At 33.6% G+C, this 21,698-nt stretch overlaps 2 protein-coding genes across 2 annotated transcripts; one reads left to right on the plus strand and one right to left on the minus strand.

The window, feature by feature from the left end:
• Window positions 1-2,260: 2,260 nt before the first annotated feature.
• LOC131939069 (ubiquitin carboxyl-terminal hydrolase 30-like) lies at window positions 2,261-10,549 on the plus strand. Its single transcript, XM_059297307.1, has 6 exons — window positions 2,261-2,314; window positions 5,811-5,936; window positions 8,750-9,166; window positions 9,495-9,673; window positions 9,809-10,093; window positions 10,450-10,549. The coding sequence occupies exons 1-6, from the start codon at window positions 2,261-2,263 to the stop codon at window positions 10,547-10,549; spliced, it is 1,161 nt and encodes a 386-aa protein (XP_059153290.1).
• Window positions 10,550-15,993: 5,444 nt separating this feature from the next.
• LOC131939070 (ankyrin repeat domain-containing protein 17-like) lies at window positions 15,994-16,615 on the minus strand. The gene is made up of 2 exons (XM_059297308.1): window positions 16,106-16,615; window positions 15,994-16,008 (listed from the first exon to the last, which is right to left on the minus strand). The coding sequence occupies exons 1-2, from the start codon at window positions 16,613-16,615 to the stop codon at window positions 15,994-15,996; spliced, it is 525 nt and encodes a 174-aa protein (XP_059153291.1).
• Window positions 16,616-21,698: the final 5,083 nt, after the last annotated feature.

Below are 21,698 nucleotides of genomic sequence, written 5' to 3' on the forward strand. Positions count from 1 at the left end.
GGGTTGCTGACCCGTGGTCTAGCCAATACGGCTTTTTATAAATATAATAATATACCATTAACTGATACTGTAAATATGTGTAGTGTGATGAATAACTATATATTTGACAACTACAACTTTGGATCATACCAATGTTCTGTTTAAGTTGTCTCTCAATTTTGTTCTTTAATAATGTTTCCCATTTTAAGCAGGGAAACAAGTTGCTGCTTATCCTGAGCCAATTTTCTACTCAATTGACTTAAGACAAATTCCTTATTTCCCCGAATGCCTTTTGCCTGAAGGCAGTTTTTCCATTTGACCGACAAACTCCCGCTTAAACGTTGGGTGTTTCTAATTAACTGAACTAAAAAAATAAATAAATTAAGCAATTTTAAAGTTATAAATATCATTTACAGTTTTACCATAACATTAAATGTTTCATACTCAATTGGTTAGAGTTTTAAATCAGTAAATATACTATCTGCAAAATAGGTAGTTATAAACATTTAAAATACGTATTTGCCAATACATTTTGCCATATCTTATTTAAAAAACAAAATAAAGGGAGACAACGCAAATAAAATTATAGAGCAATCAGTTTTCATACATTTAAAAACAGATACTTTTTTGAGAAAAATGTCTTGGTAGAATTTAAAAATAAATTTACATAATAATTTTAGGAAGAAAAAAAGTATTAGTTACGCTATTATTTATTAAAATTATCTCTCGTTATAAAATTAGAAAACAGTGACATGAATGCATACATTTTTCTAAGACAAGCAATTAAATCAGATTTTTTACGTTACCTTCTTTGTACCATAACGTTATTGTGTTTTCTACATAAAAAAGTATTACAGCAAACATGATAAATAAACTAGTTCTACAAAAAAAAAATAAAAAAATGCATAAGTGTAAGCATATATTTACAATGTATTTTTTTCTAAATTTCAACATGGCACGCAAGACAAAATAACCAGCTGCAGCACCTAAGGTAAGGAAGTTAAAAAAGAGGAGAATAGACTGCATCACCTCCCAAAGTTGATGCGTGAGTAGTCAAAGCTAAAGAAAAAGTGCTTAAAGCAAAGAAGACAGTTGTTCGCGGTAAACATGACAAAAGAAACCACAAAATAAGGACATTTGTACATTTCCGTCGTCCAGAAACCCTTAAGCTGCCCAGGGCTCCCAAATATCCACGCAAGAGTGTGAACAAGAGTAATAAACTTGATCAGAATGTATTGATTAAGTACCCTCTGACCACTGAGTGTGAACAAGAGTAATAAACTTGATCAGAATGTATTGATTAAGTACCCTCTGACCACTGAGTGTGAACAAAAGTAATAAACATGATCAGAATGTATTAAGTACCCTCTGACCACTGAGTGTGAACAAGATTAATAAATTTAATCAGAATGTATTGATTAAGTACCCTCTGACCACTGAGTCTGCCATGAAAAAAATTGAAGTCAACAATACCCTTGTATTGCTTGACGCCACGCGTGCTAACATGCCCATGATTAAGATGGCTTTCAAGAAACTGTACGATATTGAACTATCAAAGGTTAATACATTAATTAGGTCTGATTGTGAAAAGAAAGAATTCGACTCCAGATTATGATGATGCCAATAACTTCATAAGAAAATAAGTATCAATGATAAAATTCCCGTAGCATAGACACACTGACAAACTATAACAGTGAGTATTTTTACTGCCCGCGCATGCGCGCAGCCGCCCTAATGGAAACAAAAAATCAAGACGAACTTTCAGTCGCGGTCATGTACAAACTTAGTTGAAGGCGGGGTTTTCTGAATGTCTGGCGGGCGGCGGGCCACAAAAATCTATGTGGCGGGCCGCATGTGGCCCACTGGATACTTTGCCCACCCCTGTTCTAAGCTATAGATATATTTCTCAGCCAATAAACCCTAATGGACAAGCAGATACAGTATTATAGTATGGGGACTAACAGACTCGTCACGTGTGACGGTCAGCTGACCATTGGTCAAGGTTAGCCTGACCATTGGTCAAGGTTAGCGCATCTGTGAAAACGAAAACGGTGTTAGGCAGTCTGATTCAGACTACACCCGCGGGCCGGATTGCGAGGCCCTCTCATCTGGGCCGTGGGGACCGCTTTTCTTACGAATGAAATGTTTGTTGGAGGTGACTACATTTTACAAACAAATTGAACATGTAGCTTTGAGTGCAAAGACGTGTTGCAGACATGGGTACAACCATTGTGATTCAAATTAGCCAAAAAAATGCAAGTTTCGCCATTTTTCAATTGCAATGGATGAATCTCGGAACAGCTGTTCCACCTTTCAACTTCTTAGTTCATTAGAGGTGAGCGTAACACAAGAGCTGGCTTCCCTACATAGTATGTATGACGCAGTTATCGGAGATTGTATATTCAATGGGTTAAAAAAAAACATTTGCTGATTATAACTTGGACTGGACTAACTTTAGTAGCCTGACTGTTGATGGAGGAAAGTAAATGAGTGGCATAAAGAAAGACTTGGTTGGACAAGCGAAGCCGATGTCTGTCATAGCGTAGACTAGTAGAGGTTACTAAGGACGGTGCGAACTTGACGGTAGACGATTTGGTGCGAGAGTATTGTGCGCGTGTTCAATAAAAAAATAGTGGCGTGAGTCTGACGTGAGCATGACGCGACAATGTACCGATAACGTAAGACGCAGCAGTGAAGTTAGTTAGCGGTTAGCGATTGTAGAGGACGGATGTGTTTTGATATTGTGTAACAGATCTACACCTGTGTTATAATAAAGTTAATGTTATATCATAAACGAAGTTGTTGATATAATTAATTAGTGTCTCCGGAAAATAAGAGGATTCCCGTCCTCCTTCACAAGTATAATAGTTGCAGTTTTAATAGCAGTATTCAGAATATAGATACATAGACCATAACGTATAAAGATTATATATATATATATATATATATATATATATATATATATATATATATATATATATATATATATATATATATATATATATATATATACACCCCCATCACAATGTCCATGCCCTGTGTTATTCATCTGCAAGCCTTGTGTGCTTAAGGGAGATTTTTCAGCCTGTACAGAATTGTGTGGATTTGGCGGATTAGCACAAAGATGAAGAAAAAGGGGCGCTGTCGACTCAAGTGAAACATACAGGGAGTACTGTCAAAACGACCGCTGACAAAACAACTCAGTCAAAAAAGCGCCAACAAAATAACTTTATGACGACGTTTGAGTTGCACGATGTGACCAAGACTTTTAAGGGGAGACAATCAATAAAAAACACAACACAACAGTACATTTAGGTAACTCCCCTTGGTTTCTATGCAACCTCACTACATTAGACACGCACCACACGAAAAAACTACCATAGAAAACATGTCAGATATGTGCTTATGAATACGCTTTTATTGTATTTGGAAATCACACAGACAATCACAGATGACAAAAATGTTGCACTAAAAAGTACAGACTAAATAGAGTTTGGTGTAACCTTACCAAGGTTATATCCTGGTATGTGTAAAAATCATACTTTCTACAACTCGTCAACATTTTGCTTTTCTAACATTAATTATATCTTCTACCACATTTGACATTCAAACCTATGTAGTATTGTGCTAATGGATGATGAAGTGGTTCTATCCTTATTCTATCCTGTTGTTTTGATCGGGAGGTGTTTATTTTTGTATGATTGTCATGTATCCCTATATATCCATTGCATGTGTTTTTATTAAGGTTTGTAGCTAATGTTTCTAAGCATGTGTTTTTGAACATGAATTCTCTAATGTGCTTGTTTGTTAGTTTAATAAACGAGTTAGGTATTGTAGATGTAGGTGGTACTCCTTTATTGAAGTGCATTATTTGAGGTATGAAAGGTTCGAGTTTCTTAACTAAAGTTTTTGTCAGTATTTTATAATCACTCTTTAGTTAATAAATAGGTATGTAATTCATTTTTTTGTCGTGTCCGTATCATGTTTAGGAATAAGTGTTATATATGCCCTGTTAAAATATGTAGCACAATCCTCTCTTTCACGTATGTCTTGAAATGTAGTGTGTAAAAGGCGTATTAAGTTATTTTTGAAAGTTGTACAACATTCACTGGTTAGTCCGTCTGGTCCTGGAGCTTTATTTAGTTTTAGTCCGTCTATCGTCTTGGATATTTCTTCTTTAGTAATTGGCGCGTTGATTTTGATACAGTCATCGTTGTCTAGCCTAGTTATGTAATTAAGATAATGTTCTTGTATTTCAACGTCTGTATCTTCCGTGTTAAAGGGGTTTTGATAGTATACAAAAAACTGTTTTATACTTTCCAGTCTTATGTTATAGTCCCGCTGTCATCTGTTATGCTACATATCTGTTTACTGTTGCATTGTATTTTTTTCCTAATGTTGTTATAATTGGATGGCTCTTCGTTACCTATCATATTTATATTACTACTACATATTAGCGCTCCTGTGTGTCTATGTGTTTGTATTTCGTTTACTTATGATTCCACTTATTTAATGTTGTCCTGATATGATTTATGTCTGATTAATGTTGGCCTATATAGGTGTCTGTCCAGTAGTTCTTCTATAATTGTCATATCAATGTTTATTTGCCTGGCTATGTTGATATAATATTCCCGTATCATTTATTTAAAATCTTCCCAGTGCTCTAGTGCATGTTTGTTTAATGATTTGTGTGAGCATTCTGAGGCAAGATTTCTAATTTATGCAATGTATTCGCTATTTTCTGGAAGTGTGTTGTTACATTTCCAATATGTATTCTTTGTTCTGTAAGTGGGGTTGATTATTATGTAATCAATAAATATTTTGTGGTCTGTAAATGTGTCTCATCAAGATGTTTAATTTTGTTTACCGTTATGCTTTCATGAGTTAATATTCTGGCTAGCCTAGCTGCGCAATTGTATGTTCTGTTGTAGTTTGTAATTTCAGTGAAACTTAGATGATAAACAGCAAACAATATTTCATTAATAAAATATCACTTTCACCACCAACAGAAATGCTAGATCTAACATTTGTTATCCCGAAAATGTTAATACTGTTATACATTTTATAACACGGTACAACATTATATTTATTTGAATGTCCTGTAACATATTCATGATTTGATTTTCTAAAACCTTGTTGTTGCAATGACAGCCTATGTAGAAGCAGTTGATATTTTAGTAATTTTTGCCTATCATTGTTGTCTTCTATTTTGTTTTGACTAAGGGAATACCATTTAAGCTACTTCCCATAGCCTTGTAAATATGACATAATGGAAGTGATAAAACCACTTTTTTAAATACATATAAATTTTACTTTATTAACAACTAAATGATTTAACAATGTTTACATCGTAGCTGTGTTTTAGGTGATTTTGTGGCTGTAAAAGATTTTTTTTTTTTAAATTCATAATAAAAACGTTTTAATAACAAGCTTTTAAGTAATAATGCACTAAAAAGTAAAAAAAAATAAATTATACACAGCTAGTTAAATAACTATAAAGAAAAGCGTGGGTCTCTTCCTAAATATTAGACACAACGATTTAAATGACTATAAAGAAAAGCGTGGGTCACTTTAGTATCTATTGGATACCTTTACACTAAACTTACTTTTATTTTTCTTAATCATATAAACTATTAGTTGTGTAATAGTGTAACGTTTACTTGTATTAAAGTAGATGATTTTCTGTTTACTTAGTTTTGTCTCCCTTACATTCTCTCTAAACAAGAAATGGTAAAAATATTTAGAGTATGTCCGTTGTGTATCTGTTGCTGGCCTATATCAAACATAACAGATTGATCTAGTTTCCTAGTTACAAGTTCATTGACTTTCAGATCCGGCTGAGTAGACCATTTATCCTTCAGCCCTATGAATTTGTCAATATCTCCGCTGTTAAAGGCATACAGAAGATCAACCAGCCATTCTTTATATGTGCCTTCAAGGATGCCAAGATATCATGGGCAAGGAACTCACCAAAATTGTATACAACCTCGTCTATTATAAGCTCTCTCTGCCTGCTCGGCTTTTGGCATGTCTATAAGATCTGTGCAGCCTGAGAACATAAGGGCATCTTGATAGTACTGAGCTAGGTCGATCATATAGTGTATTGGAAACATTCATTTGTATTGCAATATTATAATTACAAAACTCTAGAATAATATGGTACAACCAAATACAACCTGACAAATGCCAGATTAAGATTGCATCATGCCATCCTTAAACAAAAACAAGTCATATAAAACGTTAAATTGAATAATATATGTAAACCATTTGTTGTATTTATAATTACAAAGCTCGATGTTAATAGACCAATCAGTAATACGCATGGCCTTTAATTAGACCAATCAGTAAAACAGAAACATTGTCTCTAAATAAAATCACTGTTTCTGGCAATAATATAAAGCTTATATTTATAACACGAAAAAATATGATTGTATAGACAGTGGGAGCATACTCCCACTGACATCCCTGTCTATACCGACATATTTACAAAATCAATAACATTCTTGAAGTCTTTGTTGTATAATGTATTTAATTAAAGGACATACACGTGTTTACAGTCACGCATTGTATTTCTATGCCGACCCACATAATGTGTTACGAAAATGTATGTAGTAGTGTCCCAATGTTATATTTGATACTGATTTTCATTTTAATTTTGAATATGTTCATTAAAAAAAAATAATAAGATTGCATTTTTAATTGTGCATAGAATGTTGTAGCATTTGAATAAAAAATTTGATTATATTGTTTGGTTTGTTTCTATGTAATGCGTTTTATTCTTGTTAGGAAGACAATGAGAGATATTATAGCATGCACACTTTATAATTTTTTTAATACAACAGTTTTAGATTTTAAATTTCTCTTTTTACACATAAATATATGATAGAGTTAGCAAAACGATTATGTTATGGTTACTTATAGTTTGTACGATGCCTAGACATTACGAGTATACATAAATATATCTTTGGCGTATTTACGTTTCAGTTATACTGTAAATTTCTAACGTTTGAGGAATAACTATATATTTTACCACTAAATATTTTAATCATATCATTGTTCATATCATTGTTCAGTCTACATTTTCTCTCAATCACATGTGTAATGATTAATTTTTCCATCTTAAGCAAGGCAACAAAAAAAAATGGATTCTTTAGGGGGTCATCCATAGATGACCTAAAACTTTTTTTTACAATTAACTCCTTCCTGCCCCCCCCCTCCCCCGCCAATCCCTTTTGTCACACATAGTCACAAAAAGCTCATAAAATGACGTCACACCTCAGCCTACAACCCCCCCCCCCCCCCTCTCAAAATTGCCGTTGAATGTTTCTTAAAACAGTGATAATTTCCCATTTCTTTTCTGAACTATGTCAACAAAGCGTGTTTTAATTATTTTTATTACACTTTATTTAAAACAGATTTTTAAACGCGAAATAATAGCTACAATTCGTTTTCTAGCATTGCTTTTTGTAATGCAAAACAACCCCTCCCCCTCATAACACCGTCACAAAATTACAGACCCCCACCCATTTCCTCCAGAGATTGTGACGTCATTTATGGACACCCCTAACCTGAGATAAATTTCTTCTCAATCGGCTTACGGCAAATTCCCAAAACAACATTGAAGAATCTTTATTGTCCGAACCCCGTTTGTCTGAAGACCGTTTTACCCAAACGTCTTTGCGACAAACGTTGCGGTGTTTCACATTAAAAAAAAAAATAATAACGCAATTTTAACTGTATACACATATTTTACAGTTATACCATTACAATTAATATTTCATACTGTATTGGTTAGAGTTCTAAATCAGTAAAGGTACTGTCTGGAACACAATGTGAGTTTTTTGTAGTTTTTTTTTTTTTTAATTTAAATACATATGTGCCAGAGATCTTTGGCATTTTGTATATGGGAAAAATCATAAAAGATTAGTAGTAACTCTAATATGTATTAAAAAAGTCGCAGGTTATAAATTTTAAAAACAGTGACTTTAATGTATACATTTTTCTAAGACAAGCAATTTATTCGGCTTAAGCAAAGTTGGTGTGACTCTGTTATTCCGAAAAAAAAAAGTTTTAACAATAATACATTCATATAAGCTATAATTCAAATGCTCAGCCAATAACCCCCCTAGGGCAGGGTCGCCAACCTAATATACATAAATAACGTCATGGGGGGGGGAGGGGGAGGGGGGTTAGGGTCTGGCTGTTTGCAAGTCGGTACAAATTGTGACGTCATTTGTGGTACCCCCCCCCCCCCCCACCCCAAATCAGAAGGTTTTCCGACGTGGAGGTTGTCATATACAGTAGTTCTTGTAAAAAACATATCTTTTACATTGAACTTAAATATTCCGCTCCCATTTTGGAGAATTTAACCCTTATGTAAACATTTTTTTAATCATGTTCAAGTTCAGTCAATAATACTGAAGTATATGCGTATTTATTTTTATTAAAACAAATATTCAATCAAGATAAATACGCAGTCGATTCTGAATTATTTTAATTTTTAACGAACATTTATATTTACCATTACTTATAAAAAAATATGCAGGGAGATAACTAACAGATTTGTATAACCAGCTGTATCAATACATATTTTTAATAATATTAATAAGTAAACAACGATTTACAATTGTGATAAAATAGGAATTGCAATTTCAACATGTTTTCTAAAATGTTTATTTACAATTTTTTTTTTGTATTTGATAGAATGGCATTATTTAAAACGCTTATTTAAACATTTCGATTATTTTACAACTTTTTTTTTTTAAATTAGAAAAATTCAACAAAAGCGACAATCCGACCCGACCCATTCATATCGTTGGGAGTAATTTTGTTTCATGTACTGACAGAGACACTTGATGAAGAAGCTTCGTGTTATCCCAGCGTTATATCCTTATTTGATATTTTTCATTTACAGGATCCTCGGAATGCTTATCAATCTGATAAACATGCACGGACTAGAAGTCAAGGCGTTTTACATGTGCTGCCTAATAAACAGATGGAACAGCCGACCCGAGGTTTACTAGCCAGTCAGTTACAGTGTTTGTCCTGTGGAGGCAGGTCTCCTGTCAAATATGATGTCTTTGACAGCTTGACTCTGTCTTTTCCAAGAAATTACTGGGGACCTTTGAGTCTGGACAGTTTACTGCACCAGTTTGTCAATATTGAGAAGAGAATATCAATATTGAAAGTAAGTCCTTATTTTGGAATGTTGCTCAGTTTAAAGGGAGGTAACACTGTATTAGATTGTTCTGTTAAAGGAGGCAATAGGAAATGACTATTGTAAAAAAATAAAAATAATGTTTCAAGTATTGAAATCATTGATAGTATTACTGTTCCATAACAGTTATTTTTCTTTTCTAATTTTATTTAGTTGAAGGCTAATATTACTTAAAGCTCTTATTTGAGTAATGGCATCAAAACTTAATTATTAAAGTGTAATACATATGTAGGCTTCCTAGAAAAAAATAGCCTTCAAGTTGATGTAATGAACATGTGTTATCACTTTTAATGTACAGCTTCCCCAAGTTCTATGTGTACACCCGCCTCGCGCACAGTGGCTGTATACTGGGATTCCAGTGAAGAGATTCGACCATGTGAATTTCCCTGAAACACTTCACATGGATCCATATCTGTATTGTAACCAAGGTGACAGCGCTAGCCGTTTGCTTGGTGGTGTGGATATCACAATGCAAATGTTAAGCCAATCAGCCAAAGCGGCGACTACACCGACATCTGCACCGGTCAACCTTTTAAGAACGTTGAACTTGGACCAGTAGTTCACCAGGACAGGTTTATTCGTTGACCCCCAAACTTCCCCGGAGATCCCCAGTGAGTTCAGTGACCTCAACCACAACGCCCCCCCCCCCCCCCCGGAGCTGTACAAAGTCGGGAGCTCAGACTTCTCCTACAAGCTGACCGCTGTGGTCTGCCACATCGGGGACAGCCAGCTCGGACATTTTGTGGCTTACCGCCGCGGCATCCACAGTGGAGGTCAGTCTCTGAAAGGTGCGGGTGACCTAGGGTCCAAGTGGTGGTACACGTCAGACAGCACAGTGTCCAGTGGTGGTCAGTCTCTGAAAGGTGTGGGTGACCTAGGGTCCAAGTGGTGGTACACGTCAGACAGCACAGTGTCCAGTGGTGGTCAGTCTCTGAAAGGTGCGGGTGACCTAGGGTCCAAGTGGTGGTACACGTCAGACAGCACAGTGTCCAGTGGTGGTCAGTCTCTGAAAGGTGCGGGTGACCTAGGGTCCAAGTGGTGGTACACGTCAGACAGCACAGTGTCCAGTGGTGGTCAGTCTCTGAAAGGTGCGGGTGACCTAGGCTCCAAGTGGTGGTACACGTCAGACAGCACAGTGTCCAGTGGTGGTCAGTCTCTGAAAGGTGCGGGTGACCTGGGCTCCAAGTGGTGGTACACGTCAGACAGCACAGTGTCCAGTGGTGGTCAGTCTCTGAAAGGTGCGGGTGACCTAGGGTCCAAGTGGTGGTACACGTCAGACAGCAATTGTCCAGGGTGTCCCAGCAACAGGTTCTATCTTCTGAGGCTTACATGCTGTTTTACGCGCGCATTTGAATCTATGTCAATCCAGATATCTACTCTAAGTCATATGTTTATAGAGTATTATATCAACACTGGATGCCGCACATTGCTTGTTATAATATGTTCTTTTTTGTCTATATCGTCAACATGAATCCTACCCTGCATAAAATACTGATCTGTTTGAGTAGATATTATTTTTGTTTGCAATAAAAACTTGTGTCTATTTGTTGTGGTAATTATTGGATCACACATACCATAAATAGAGTCTTTGCTTTTTTTTTATTTATGCATTTCTTGTCATCTATGAAAATCCCAGTGTGCTGTCTGTTATCGAATCATTAATCCTTGATTATATGTTGTATAGTGTACATTATAAGTGCTTTAACATGTCGTACAGAGTGTACATTTGCTTTATAGTGCTGAACATAATGTAAACCAAATGCTTTATAATTGTGTACTAAATATAAACCATGAATGCTTAATTCTATGGTACTAAACATTACATATCAATTACTTTATTTCATTAAGTATTCACTTACATTTTAAACTTGACATGGAGTTTTAAGTAACATCACTATCCATGTAGCATCAAATCCACTTAAATAGTTTGTAATTTTGTTTTAGTTTAGTTTAATGATTACTTTGATTCGTTTAATACCTTATATATTACCTTTGAATTTAGTATTATATAATTTTTATTGAAATACATTTAGGAGAAAATAATCAAAAGACCTACACATAAATTAATAATAGTTTGTTTTGATAATTCTGTAAAAAAAACAATTAATTTCTTTTTACAGTATGTTTATTGAACTGGTATTATTTTGATATTGTTTATATTTCATTGATTGCTGATCTTGAAACCATTGCTGTGATTATGTTGTTAGACATATTTCAATTCTTTTAAGCAAATTGAATAATTACAATTTTCTTTTTGCATAACAATTTTTTATTCAGTTTTGAAAAAAAAAAAAAAAAAAAAAAAAAAAAAAAAAAGAAGCTCTTTGTGTAGACCTCAGAGTCCTTTCCCTTAGTTCTCAACCTACTGATTGCTGGTAGCGGAATATTTGTCCTTTCTTTTTAAGTTGATTGTAACATTAATACTTCAATTATATAATTTTATAGTCCTCGTAAGTTACAACATCATCCTCACCTCGAACCATTTCCGATAGCAAAATAACACAATAGGCAGCAAGTTACCTTTGTTATGTGAGCCATATAGATCTCACACCAACCAATTAAATCATGACCCGCTTAATATTAGATGTCCACAGCAGATATTCTAGCTCAGTGGTTCTTGAACTAGGGTCGATCGTACCCCATAGGTTTTGTGAGTCAGTCTAAAGGGTTCGGCGTAGGGCAAGACACACACCCCAGTGGCGTAGCTACCGTAAAGCTAGAGTAAGCAAGGCATAGGGGCCCAAGACACTCAGGGGCCATTTTTCTTCTTTAAAAAAAGTTAATACCTTTTAATATTTATTTTATATAACCCATTTCAAAAAGAAAATGGAATTCAAGTTGTTATGAAATATATACAATTTTATCGGTCAAACTAATACAATTTACTTAAAAACAACATAATGACCATTGAATTGCCAGATTTTTTAGCGGAATCATTTAAGTCACTTAATCAGTGTGTGCCTGTGTTATGTTAAATGTGTCGGACATTTAGCTAATTAGTTATTTCTTTGCTTTATCACTAATATTGTTCAGCGTGTAGTAACGCACATTGCGTTTTGACCAATAACTATTTCATAAATTATTTTCTCAAACACGTACAATTTAAAATTAAAATATATAGGTCTACAATTCACGTGAAATGGGTACCGATGGCTAGTTTGACATAAAGAAGATAATTCTTTAAGGCAATAAACATTTGAAAAGAACCATCAAGCGATTTTCAATCGACCTAATCGGTTGTCTTTGATAAATGTATAACGTATGGCCACTGTTTTGTAAATAATTTATTTACCTATTTTTAAGACACATAAAAGAACAATTTAAAAATCTGTTTATGTGTATCAATATGTTATTTAGTTAATTTAATTGTGGGCAACTATCAGCCCTTTTTTTATTTAAAAAGAAAACGTTATGATATAAATATTTGTTAATGTTGTTTTTTAAGTTATTGCCCTTTATATGTTTTTGGCATAAGACGGTAGTATTTTTGAAACATTCATTTTTATTGCCATTTTAAAATTACAAATCTCTAGTCTATTTGGGTATCTACTTAATATATATATATATATATATATATATATATATATATATATATATATATATATATATATATATATATATATATATATATATATACATATATATATATATATATATATATATACATATATATATATATATATATATATATATATATATATATATATATATATATATATATATATATATTCACTGAATACAACACTCTATCAGATTTATCATGTTAGTAATCCACGTCATTTCTACTGTTATTTCATAATTGAATTAAAATCCTACAAGTACCAGGCCACAGCCGTGGAAAGTTGTAGCAGCTTGCAATTTTCCTAACATAATCTCTTAGAAAGTTGATAAAATATTACATTAATACAATTGTGTTTTAAACAAACGTTTAAATCATGTATATGTTTAATATATCTTATGCTCAAAATGTTGAAATGCGTTTCCAACGTGCCTTAGTTGTTTCTTAAATGTGTTTTCCACGTGTCTTAATTGCTTTCAGTCTACAGCGGAACTATCATATATCTGATACAAGAGTTCAAAAGGCAGTGTTAGTTTTATAAAGTGTGTCTGTGTTGTATGCAGCCGGCATTGGCCACTCATGTATATATCGCACATTTACCAATCACCCCGCACCTACAACGTATGTATCTATTGCACATCCATTTTGTCGAGCGATTATAATCTGCATTATTGTGATGTGTATTGGCTGTTTATGACAGTTGAAGGCTTTGCATGGTAATGGCAGGTTTTACATAGTAGTGGCAGGCTTTACATGGTAGTTGCAGGCTTAAACATGCTTGTAGAATACCGAACCACAGAAGCAGACCATCTCACAGCCCTAACTATAATGATGAAAATATATGTGGTAAAATAACGGTAATCGTTCTAATGGTGGTGATGACGACAAAGAGAATAATGATGACAGCAGTTTGGTGAATCAGCTTTAACAATGTCGAGTTTAGATCGTCCACCTTCTCTATGCCTATACCTAACACACCAGATAGTTGAATCAGCTTTAAAAATGTCGAGTTTAGATCGTCCACCTTCTCTATGCCTATACCTAACACACCAGATAGTTGAATCAGCTTTAACAATGTCGAGTTTAGATTGCCCACCTTCTCTATGGCTATACCTAACACACCAGAAAGTTCACCCTTGACACACAGCTCTTTGTATGTTGACCAGATTGAAAATGTCTTAGACACTGGCTCACGTTTTCATTAACCAGAATAGAAAAGACTTAATATGTAACTTTCATCACCTTAATAATATGCTTATAAGCAGCATAAACAGCCAATAATATGTACAATATTTGCAAAAAAACTTTATTTCGATAATTGTAATTACTTAAAATTTGGAACCTTAAAAAAGTAATACAATCGATTCTGTAAAATCTGTTCGTTTTGCACATTGAAATTGCTACAATTTTTAAAATGTGTCTTATGCATGTACATTTTACTTTAATGGGATACATTCAGTACAAATGCAATCCAAGTCTGATTGTTCGACATTATAGGTGACTTGCTCTTTTTGATCCGGTGTCTAATTTTGCATTTAAGAATGTATTGACATGAATGAGATTTTTTTGTAACGTGTTTAATTAACGATACCTATGACCCTCTTAACAAAAAAAAAATAATCACTGTTTTCCTGTCCTACTCGTCCCGTAATAATAATTGGATATCCGCCATCATATTGAATCTCTCCGGTATTTGTTGGTTGTATTTTCCTTCGACTCCAAAGTTCCAAGAGCAAAATAATATTACCGTGTATTCATATATAGGCACATATGAGATTATTCCTAACTGTACTCCAACTACTTTCTGATATGCGACTATGTCTTACACGTTAGACTGACCAACTCCTAACGCTTGGTCAGCTGACCGTCACACGTGACATGTCAGTTCGTTCCATTGTTATTATATTGTTTCTGCTTGACTAATGTGTGGTTATTGTCTGGTCATTATAGCGTACATTTACGTATTATCGTTTTAAAAAATGTCATAGAATAGTATCATCGGAAAAACTTTAATTCAACCGGATTGATCGTTCGTCTTATTCATTCAAATGTCATGGCAACCATATTTTCAATTAAGTCACTGATGCTTGCAAATATATTCCTTTACAAGTCATATTGACAGTCAGGATAGTGTCCAGCTCACAATAATTACATTGTTCTTATAAATACAACCTATGTCGGTATATAGAGATTGTTTTATATGTCTAAAACTTCAATAAGCTTTAGCTGTAGATAAATAAAATTCAACAATACTGGATAAAGTATTTGAACGAGTTGTTTCAGTCATGATAACTAATTAAAAGCATAGTTTACCTTTCAGATCAGATAATGAACCAGTGTGTTCTACTCTCAATGGCTATTTCCTTGGATTACTCGAACTTGTAGCAACATGGGATCATTTTCCTGCAAGCCATACACCAACAGTGGGAACATAAAACCGTTTTGTTACAACTTATCTTTTTGCTGAAACATACCCAACAACCACAGTGTGGTGGGAGAAGTCTAAGGTTTTATTATATATGTGTCAGGTCATCGACTTTCTTCTTCACTTAGCTTTGTCAAGGCCTGTAATATTACTCCAGTTTACACTGTGGAAAGTACTGCATCGACAGTTTTTTTTTTATTTAATGAAAGTCTTATTTAGATTGATGCAATGTAGATATTTAATTGTTTTCTTTTTTGTAATGTTAAGTAATATTTATAGTATGTGTTTAATGTATTTATTTAAAATGCTATAAGGGAGAAAACAAAAACATAATTTACATAGACAGCAGAATCAATTGAGTGTACACACACAATAATCACAACATGAAATTCTTAGCATAGAAGAATATAATTTTAAATTTTGTTTGTAAAATATTTTTAAAATATTGATTTTCTTTTCATTTTTTGATAAAAAATCCATAACAGATACAGCTCTTTGATCTCAGTCAAAAGGCCGAGAAGCGATGAACATATATTTGACCAATTTTTTTTTTTTTTTTTTTTTTATTTTTTTTTTTACAGGCTGAAATACAATTTAATTTTTTTAGACCTATACAAAGTATTAATTTTCATTCAGAGTAAAGATGAAGCATTAATTCAACACAGGTACATAATACAAAACTATATAAAGTCTGTGACAGATGAGTAGTAAAATTGTGAGTCTTGGTAAACCTTTTAAATATAGCATGACTACAAAGCTGTTTAAATAAAAAGTGCAATTTTCAAAAGCTACAACATAATCCTATAGAAAATTTTAAGCAAAAAGATACTGAGAATATAAGTTGGTTTTTGATTTCTGCTTCATGTTCAGAACAGGATAGATAAGTATTAACTTTAAGGGATGAGAAACAATATTCATTTCTTACACTCATCACTTCTTTCTCTTCCCTTTCTTTTTTTTCTTTCCTCCTTTTTTTCTTTTTTCCCTTTCCAGACTTTCCCTTTTTTCCTTTCTTTTTGGTTTTTGAATCTGATGTTTTCTCAACTTTAGGAATTGAAAAGTCTGTAATTTCTGGTACATCAGACTCAACAACAAGATCAGGCATTTCACCTTTCTCAGCCGCTTTTAATACTTTCCATGTCTCTGAATTATACATGCACATGTCTTTAGGAATAAGGCTGTTGTCGTTTCTTGTTTTGAGTTGAGCGCCTTCAGCTACTAGATATTTAACTGTGCTTGTTCTGTTATTTGTAGCGGCCAAATGGAGAGATGATACATTAGAACCTACTGTCTGATCCATATCAACACCAGCATCAAGAAGTATTTTCACAACCTCACTGTGTCCAGCATAGTCGTCAGTTACAGAAATGGGTATTTTCTTTCTTATTAGTTTCCTTAACGTGGAGATATCCCCTGCCTCAGCAGCAGCAACCATTCTCTTTTCAAAATGAACATTTGATTATAAATTTACATGATTTGAATTTGAAGCAGTCAAAGTTCCCATTTCTTTGATTTTATGCAAATGAAATATAATAATATTAATAATATTAGATCTATGTCGGCTGTTACTTAGATCTTTATTATTTTTACTCTGACACTCCTCGGTAATTTAAATCAAGAACATGTGACTGTAATCAATTATTTTCAATGCAGCATATTCTATCGGACTAAATAAAATAATAAAATGAAAAGCAAAATTTTGTTTTCATAATTGCCTGGCAACTCTCTTATACCAGGGGTCGGCAACCTGCGGCTCGCGAGCCGCATGCGGCTCTTTCGATATCAAGATGCGGCTCTCCAGCTCCTTGAACAAACACTAATAATCTTAATAAATAAATAAAAATTTTGAAATAAAACAAATGTTAGTGGCTTTTTAAAACCAGGGAATTTTTGAAAATTGTAACTTTTGGCTCTTCCGCTTAAAAAGGTTGCCGACCCCTGTCTTATACATATATTTGACCAAATACTTCTTAACAGAAATCAAACTACATCTCGAATAAAAGTTGTAGAGAAGGGTTCTCTAGTTTACACACATGGCTTTAAAGACAGTTATCGTTTTTTATTTTCAATCTACATTCGTTTAATAATTTTAAAACCTACAAATGTAAATGCGTGCAATATCAAACCCATTAAAGTAACCTTTAATATTATGATAAATAAACAAAAATTGAGACTATTTTTTGTTTATGAAATGTTGTTATCGTTTATGTTTTCTGAACGGCTCTGAAAGTAACATCCCTTAATTAATAAAAATTACAAAATGGGAGACAACTTTCAGCTGGTGCTAATAAAACATTTTTTTTTCTACATATATAACAGCAGCATACTATAAAGTTTCATGTAATAAATAGCTGTTAACCATGAAGTCAAAATATAATTCAACAAACTTAAAATGCCTAGGAATATTGCTTATGTTCGTTTTTGTTTTTTTTTTAACAATTAAAACATGTATTTCAATGTTTTCATTTGCGTTTTTAATTTGATTAATTCTAATAAATACCCATATTATGTTTAAAATATTAAAATAAAAAAAATCAAACGCAAAATATATTTTTATTACAAATGTAATACATTGCGTAATTATGTACATTGTTTTAAACATCCATTGATACAGCTTGTTATACGAATCAACTTGTTATCTCCCTGTTATTGTTTCTGAACAAGAAATGGTAAGTGTTCGGCACATTTTCATTTAAAATTAAAATAATTCAAAATCTACAGAGTATTCATCTTGATTTTAATATCTTAGTAAATAAAAAGACATATAGGCCTACATATAGTTTACTTTAATTCACTACAATTTAATAATTTAATAATTTTTAAAAAATATTATTTTAATAAATAAAGTTGAATGTTTCCATTTAATCAACCACTGCACACTGTCCGTATACAAAAAAGTAGCTTAAATCTACATACCACTTAAAAACACACGGACTTGTAACTGAAAATTCTAGTATATTTCCTAAATGAAAGAGAGAGCAGGGGCAACATATGAAAAATGATCAACCAAATGTCTGACGAGACACCACGCTAAAATACCACCCCCCCCCTCCACCGCTAAACTTGATATAGAGAACCTAGCTGAGTTTCCCCACATATGATATATGATATAGCAGCATAAACATTGATGGGCTTCATCTCTGTAAGGTATTGTCACCGACTGTATGGTGTCAATATATCAGGGCTGGTAGGATAGTTTTATATCAGGGCTGGTAGGAAAGTTTTATATCAGGGCTGGTAGGATAGTTTTATAGCTGGGCTGGTAGGATAGTTTTATATCAGGGCTGATAGGATAGTTTTATATCAGGGTAGGTAGGATAGTTTTATATCAGGGCAGGTAGGATAGTTTTATATCAGGGCTGGTAGGGTAGTTTTATATCAGGGCAGGTAGGATAGTTTTATATCAGGGCTGGTAGGATAGTTTTATATCAGGGCAGGTAGGATAGGTTTATATCAGCGCTGGTAGGATAGTTTTATATCAGGGCAGGTAGGATAGTTTACTGAACATTCACTCAGAACATTGATAGGTTTATATCAGGGCAGGTAGGATAGTTTGATATCAGGGCAGGTAGGATAGTTTGATATCAGGGCAGGTAGGATAGCTTGATATCAGGGCAGGTAGGATAGTTTTATATCAGGGCTGGTAGGATAGTTTTATATCAGGGCTGGTAGGGTAGTTTTCTGAACATTCACTCAGAACGTTGATATGTTTATATCAGACGTTAGCTAAATTCAACGAATAAACAGTTATAGGTTATTTTAATTATTTTGTCCATGGTCGAGTTGTTGATAAAAAGAAAATGCAGTTGCGCACGACATAAATGGAGGAAATCATGTCAATGTTTTGTTAGGATAATTATGTCTGGCTCTATACTTAGTCGTACATAAATCCTAACATTTAACCTTTTCTTTATGTTTTTAATTTTTTTTTTTTTTTTTTTTTTTTTTGTTTTGTTTTTTGTTTAACGTAATGTAGTCATTTATTGTTTTGATGCATGAGAAATGCATGCAGAGCCATTTTAGTTTTCACCTCCCCCTCCCCTTGGTCACACATGGTTACAAAAAGCCCCCTAAAATGACATCACACATCAGCCTACAACCTTAAAACAGCGATCTTTTTCCCAAATCTTTTTACAATTTATTAAAACAGTTTTTTTTAAACGCGAAATAACGGCTAAAATTCGGTTTTTATAATGCAAATTTTGTGACGTCATCAGAGGCGTAGCGACCCTTCCCGGCGCCCGGGTACAAAGTCGTTTTACCTCAACGTGTTTTGCAACAAACTCCTTCTTTAGCGTTGCTAAAAAATAAAAATAAAAAAATATAGTAATAACGCTATTTAAAAGTTATATTCTTTGCCATTTTTTTATATGGGAAAAATTACTAGGGAGGCAACGCAAAGCAAACTACTAAGCTGTTGGTTTTAGTACATTTTAAAAATGTATATTTAAAAAAAATAGTCATAGAACAAATTATCAATCACAAGTACATAAACAGATTAAAAAATATTACAAAATTAGTAGTCCCGCTAATATGCATTAAAAATCTCTCAAGTTATAAAATTTGAAAAAATAGTTACTATAATGTATACATTTTTTTAAGACAAGCAATTTATTTAAATTTATCAACGTTCATTATCACTTACGCTGTAACTAGAAAATATGTTTAACGAAAAAAAAAAAAATTATAATAACACATTTATATACGCCAGGGGTCGGCAACCTGCGGCTCTTTTGATTTCAAGTGGCGGCTCTCGAGTTACATGCACATTTAATATAAATTATTGAATTATTTTTTTTCAAAACTAATAACAAATGTTGTTCTGTAAATAAACACAACTTTAAACATAATAAAAACTCTAATCAGCGAATGAGAATAGGTAGGAGTAGAGAGTATTCGGACAGCTGACAGCCGCTTGGGCACCAAGCCCAGCCCCACAGCCGTGCAATGCTTGCCACTTCCCAAGTGCCGACTTTTTCCAATATCGTTAAATGGAGTATGTTATTTTATTTGGAATGCATTTCCCTATCTGTCCCTATCTGTCAGTAATCATTAATTTGATCTGATTGACGTAGTTTTTTTAGTTATTAGCTTCCTACTGTTGATTCGGGTACAGGACGGTGGGGTACGAGTTTACCCTGCGTTCAGTGGGGTGGATGATAAACCCGGTGAGAACCGAAGGACAGAAGCGACCGATACACCGTACTCAAACCAATACTTAAGCCAGTTAGTCGGAGTTTGCCGTGTTGAGGCCTGACTGGCTAATGGAAGACACCTCCTGAGCCGTTGATATCGGTAAAGAAATAATCAAATAAAAATTAACAGCTTCTAAAGTGGATTGAGATAGTCCTAGAATAATAATATTATTTGATTACTAATTTTACTATCCTGACGAAACATGTCTATGTTTTTATATGAATAAATATTATTTCATATTTAAAGCTATTAGTTTAAATAACAAATCAACTTTATTTACCTAATCCTGATAAATACCGAATATTAAACTAAAAATGTTGGGACACTTTAAAAACTGGGAAAGTTTGTAAATTGTAAATTTTGGCTCTTGCGTATCAAAAGGTTGCCGACCCCTGCCCTAGGGGGGTTACTGGCTGAGAATCTATATATATAATTCTCTTCTGGGAGCTGTTAGAAAACAAGCTGCAAGCGCGCCTTTGCAGTCCCCTCTCTTCCTCTCTATCACTATCACTACCACCCCCACCCCCACATGATCTGGTGAGCTGTGGTTCACTCTAAATGTTTACAAATCGTAGAGCCGGGTTTAGTGACGGCTATTAGGGGCAGATAATTTAGTTTGAAACGATTTTAAACTTACAGGAGGTAACTAAGAGGAGGCTGCTTTCACGGGTGGGGGGGGGGGGGGTTGTAGGGTAGGGGTTGGGGGAAAGGAGGGGGGGGTTAGTGTTTTAAAGCAAATATTTTTAGTGGCAGCATTGGTACTGTCGAATTCACAAATTATGAATTACTCAAAAGTAGAAAATAAAACAACTAAAGCGGCGTAAGATAGGCTCGTTAGAATTATAGGCAATATAGGTAAATTATTAAGATGGTTAAATTGCTTGTCTTAGAAATATGTAACCATTAAAGTCACTGTTTTCAAATTTTATAACCTGAGAGATTTTCAATGCATTTTAGCGTGACTACAATAGTTTAATATTTTCTAAAACCAGGAATAGCTTTGGCTTTGTATTTTTTACTGTAATCATTTTTTTAAAATAAAATATTGTTTTTCTAAAATTTACTAAAACCAACAGCTCAGTAATTTGTTTATGTTGTCTCCCTTGTAATTTGTTCCCATATAAAAAATGGCTAAGGTCTTTGGCATATGTATTTAAATTTAAATAAAACAACCATTTTTTGTTCCAAACAGTATCTTTACTGAATTAGAACTCTAACCGATACAGTATGGCATATTTATTGTAATGGTATAACTGTGTGTTGTAAATTGCGTGTCGCCCTTCTTCTTCTCATTCGTTCTTAACTGTATTGTTGGAAGATAT

Source organism: Physella acuta, unplaced genomic scaffold (assembly GCF_028476545.2).
Source record: "Physella acuta isolate Inbredline_101_S28 unplaced genomic scaffold, ASM2847654v3 ptg000264l, whole genome shotgun sequence".
In the NCBI taxonomy this organism is placed as follows: Eukaryota; Metazoa; Mollusca; class Gastropoda; family Physidae; genus Physella; species Physella acuta.

Bases quoted from the DNA above. Each gene is read 5' to 3' on its own strand.
- LOC131939069 (XM_059297307.1), top strand. From the start codon at position 2,261: ATGGATGAATCTCGGAACAGCTGTTCCACCTTTCAACTTCTTAGTTCA. The intron at 2,315-5,810 runs GTGAGCGTAACA...ATTGACTTTCAG, and splicing joins AACTTCTTAGTTCATTAGAG to ATCCGGCTGAGTAGACCATT. The intron at 9,167-9,494 runs GTAAGTCCTTAT...TTTAATGTACAG, and splicing joins AGAGAATATCAATATTGAAA to CTTCCCCAAGTTCTATGTGT.
- LOC131939070 (XM_059297308.1), bottom strand. From the start codon at position 16,615: ATGGTTGCTGCTGCTGAGGCAGGGGATATCTCCACGTTAAGGAAACTA.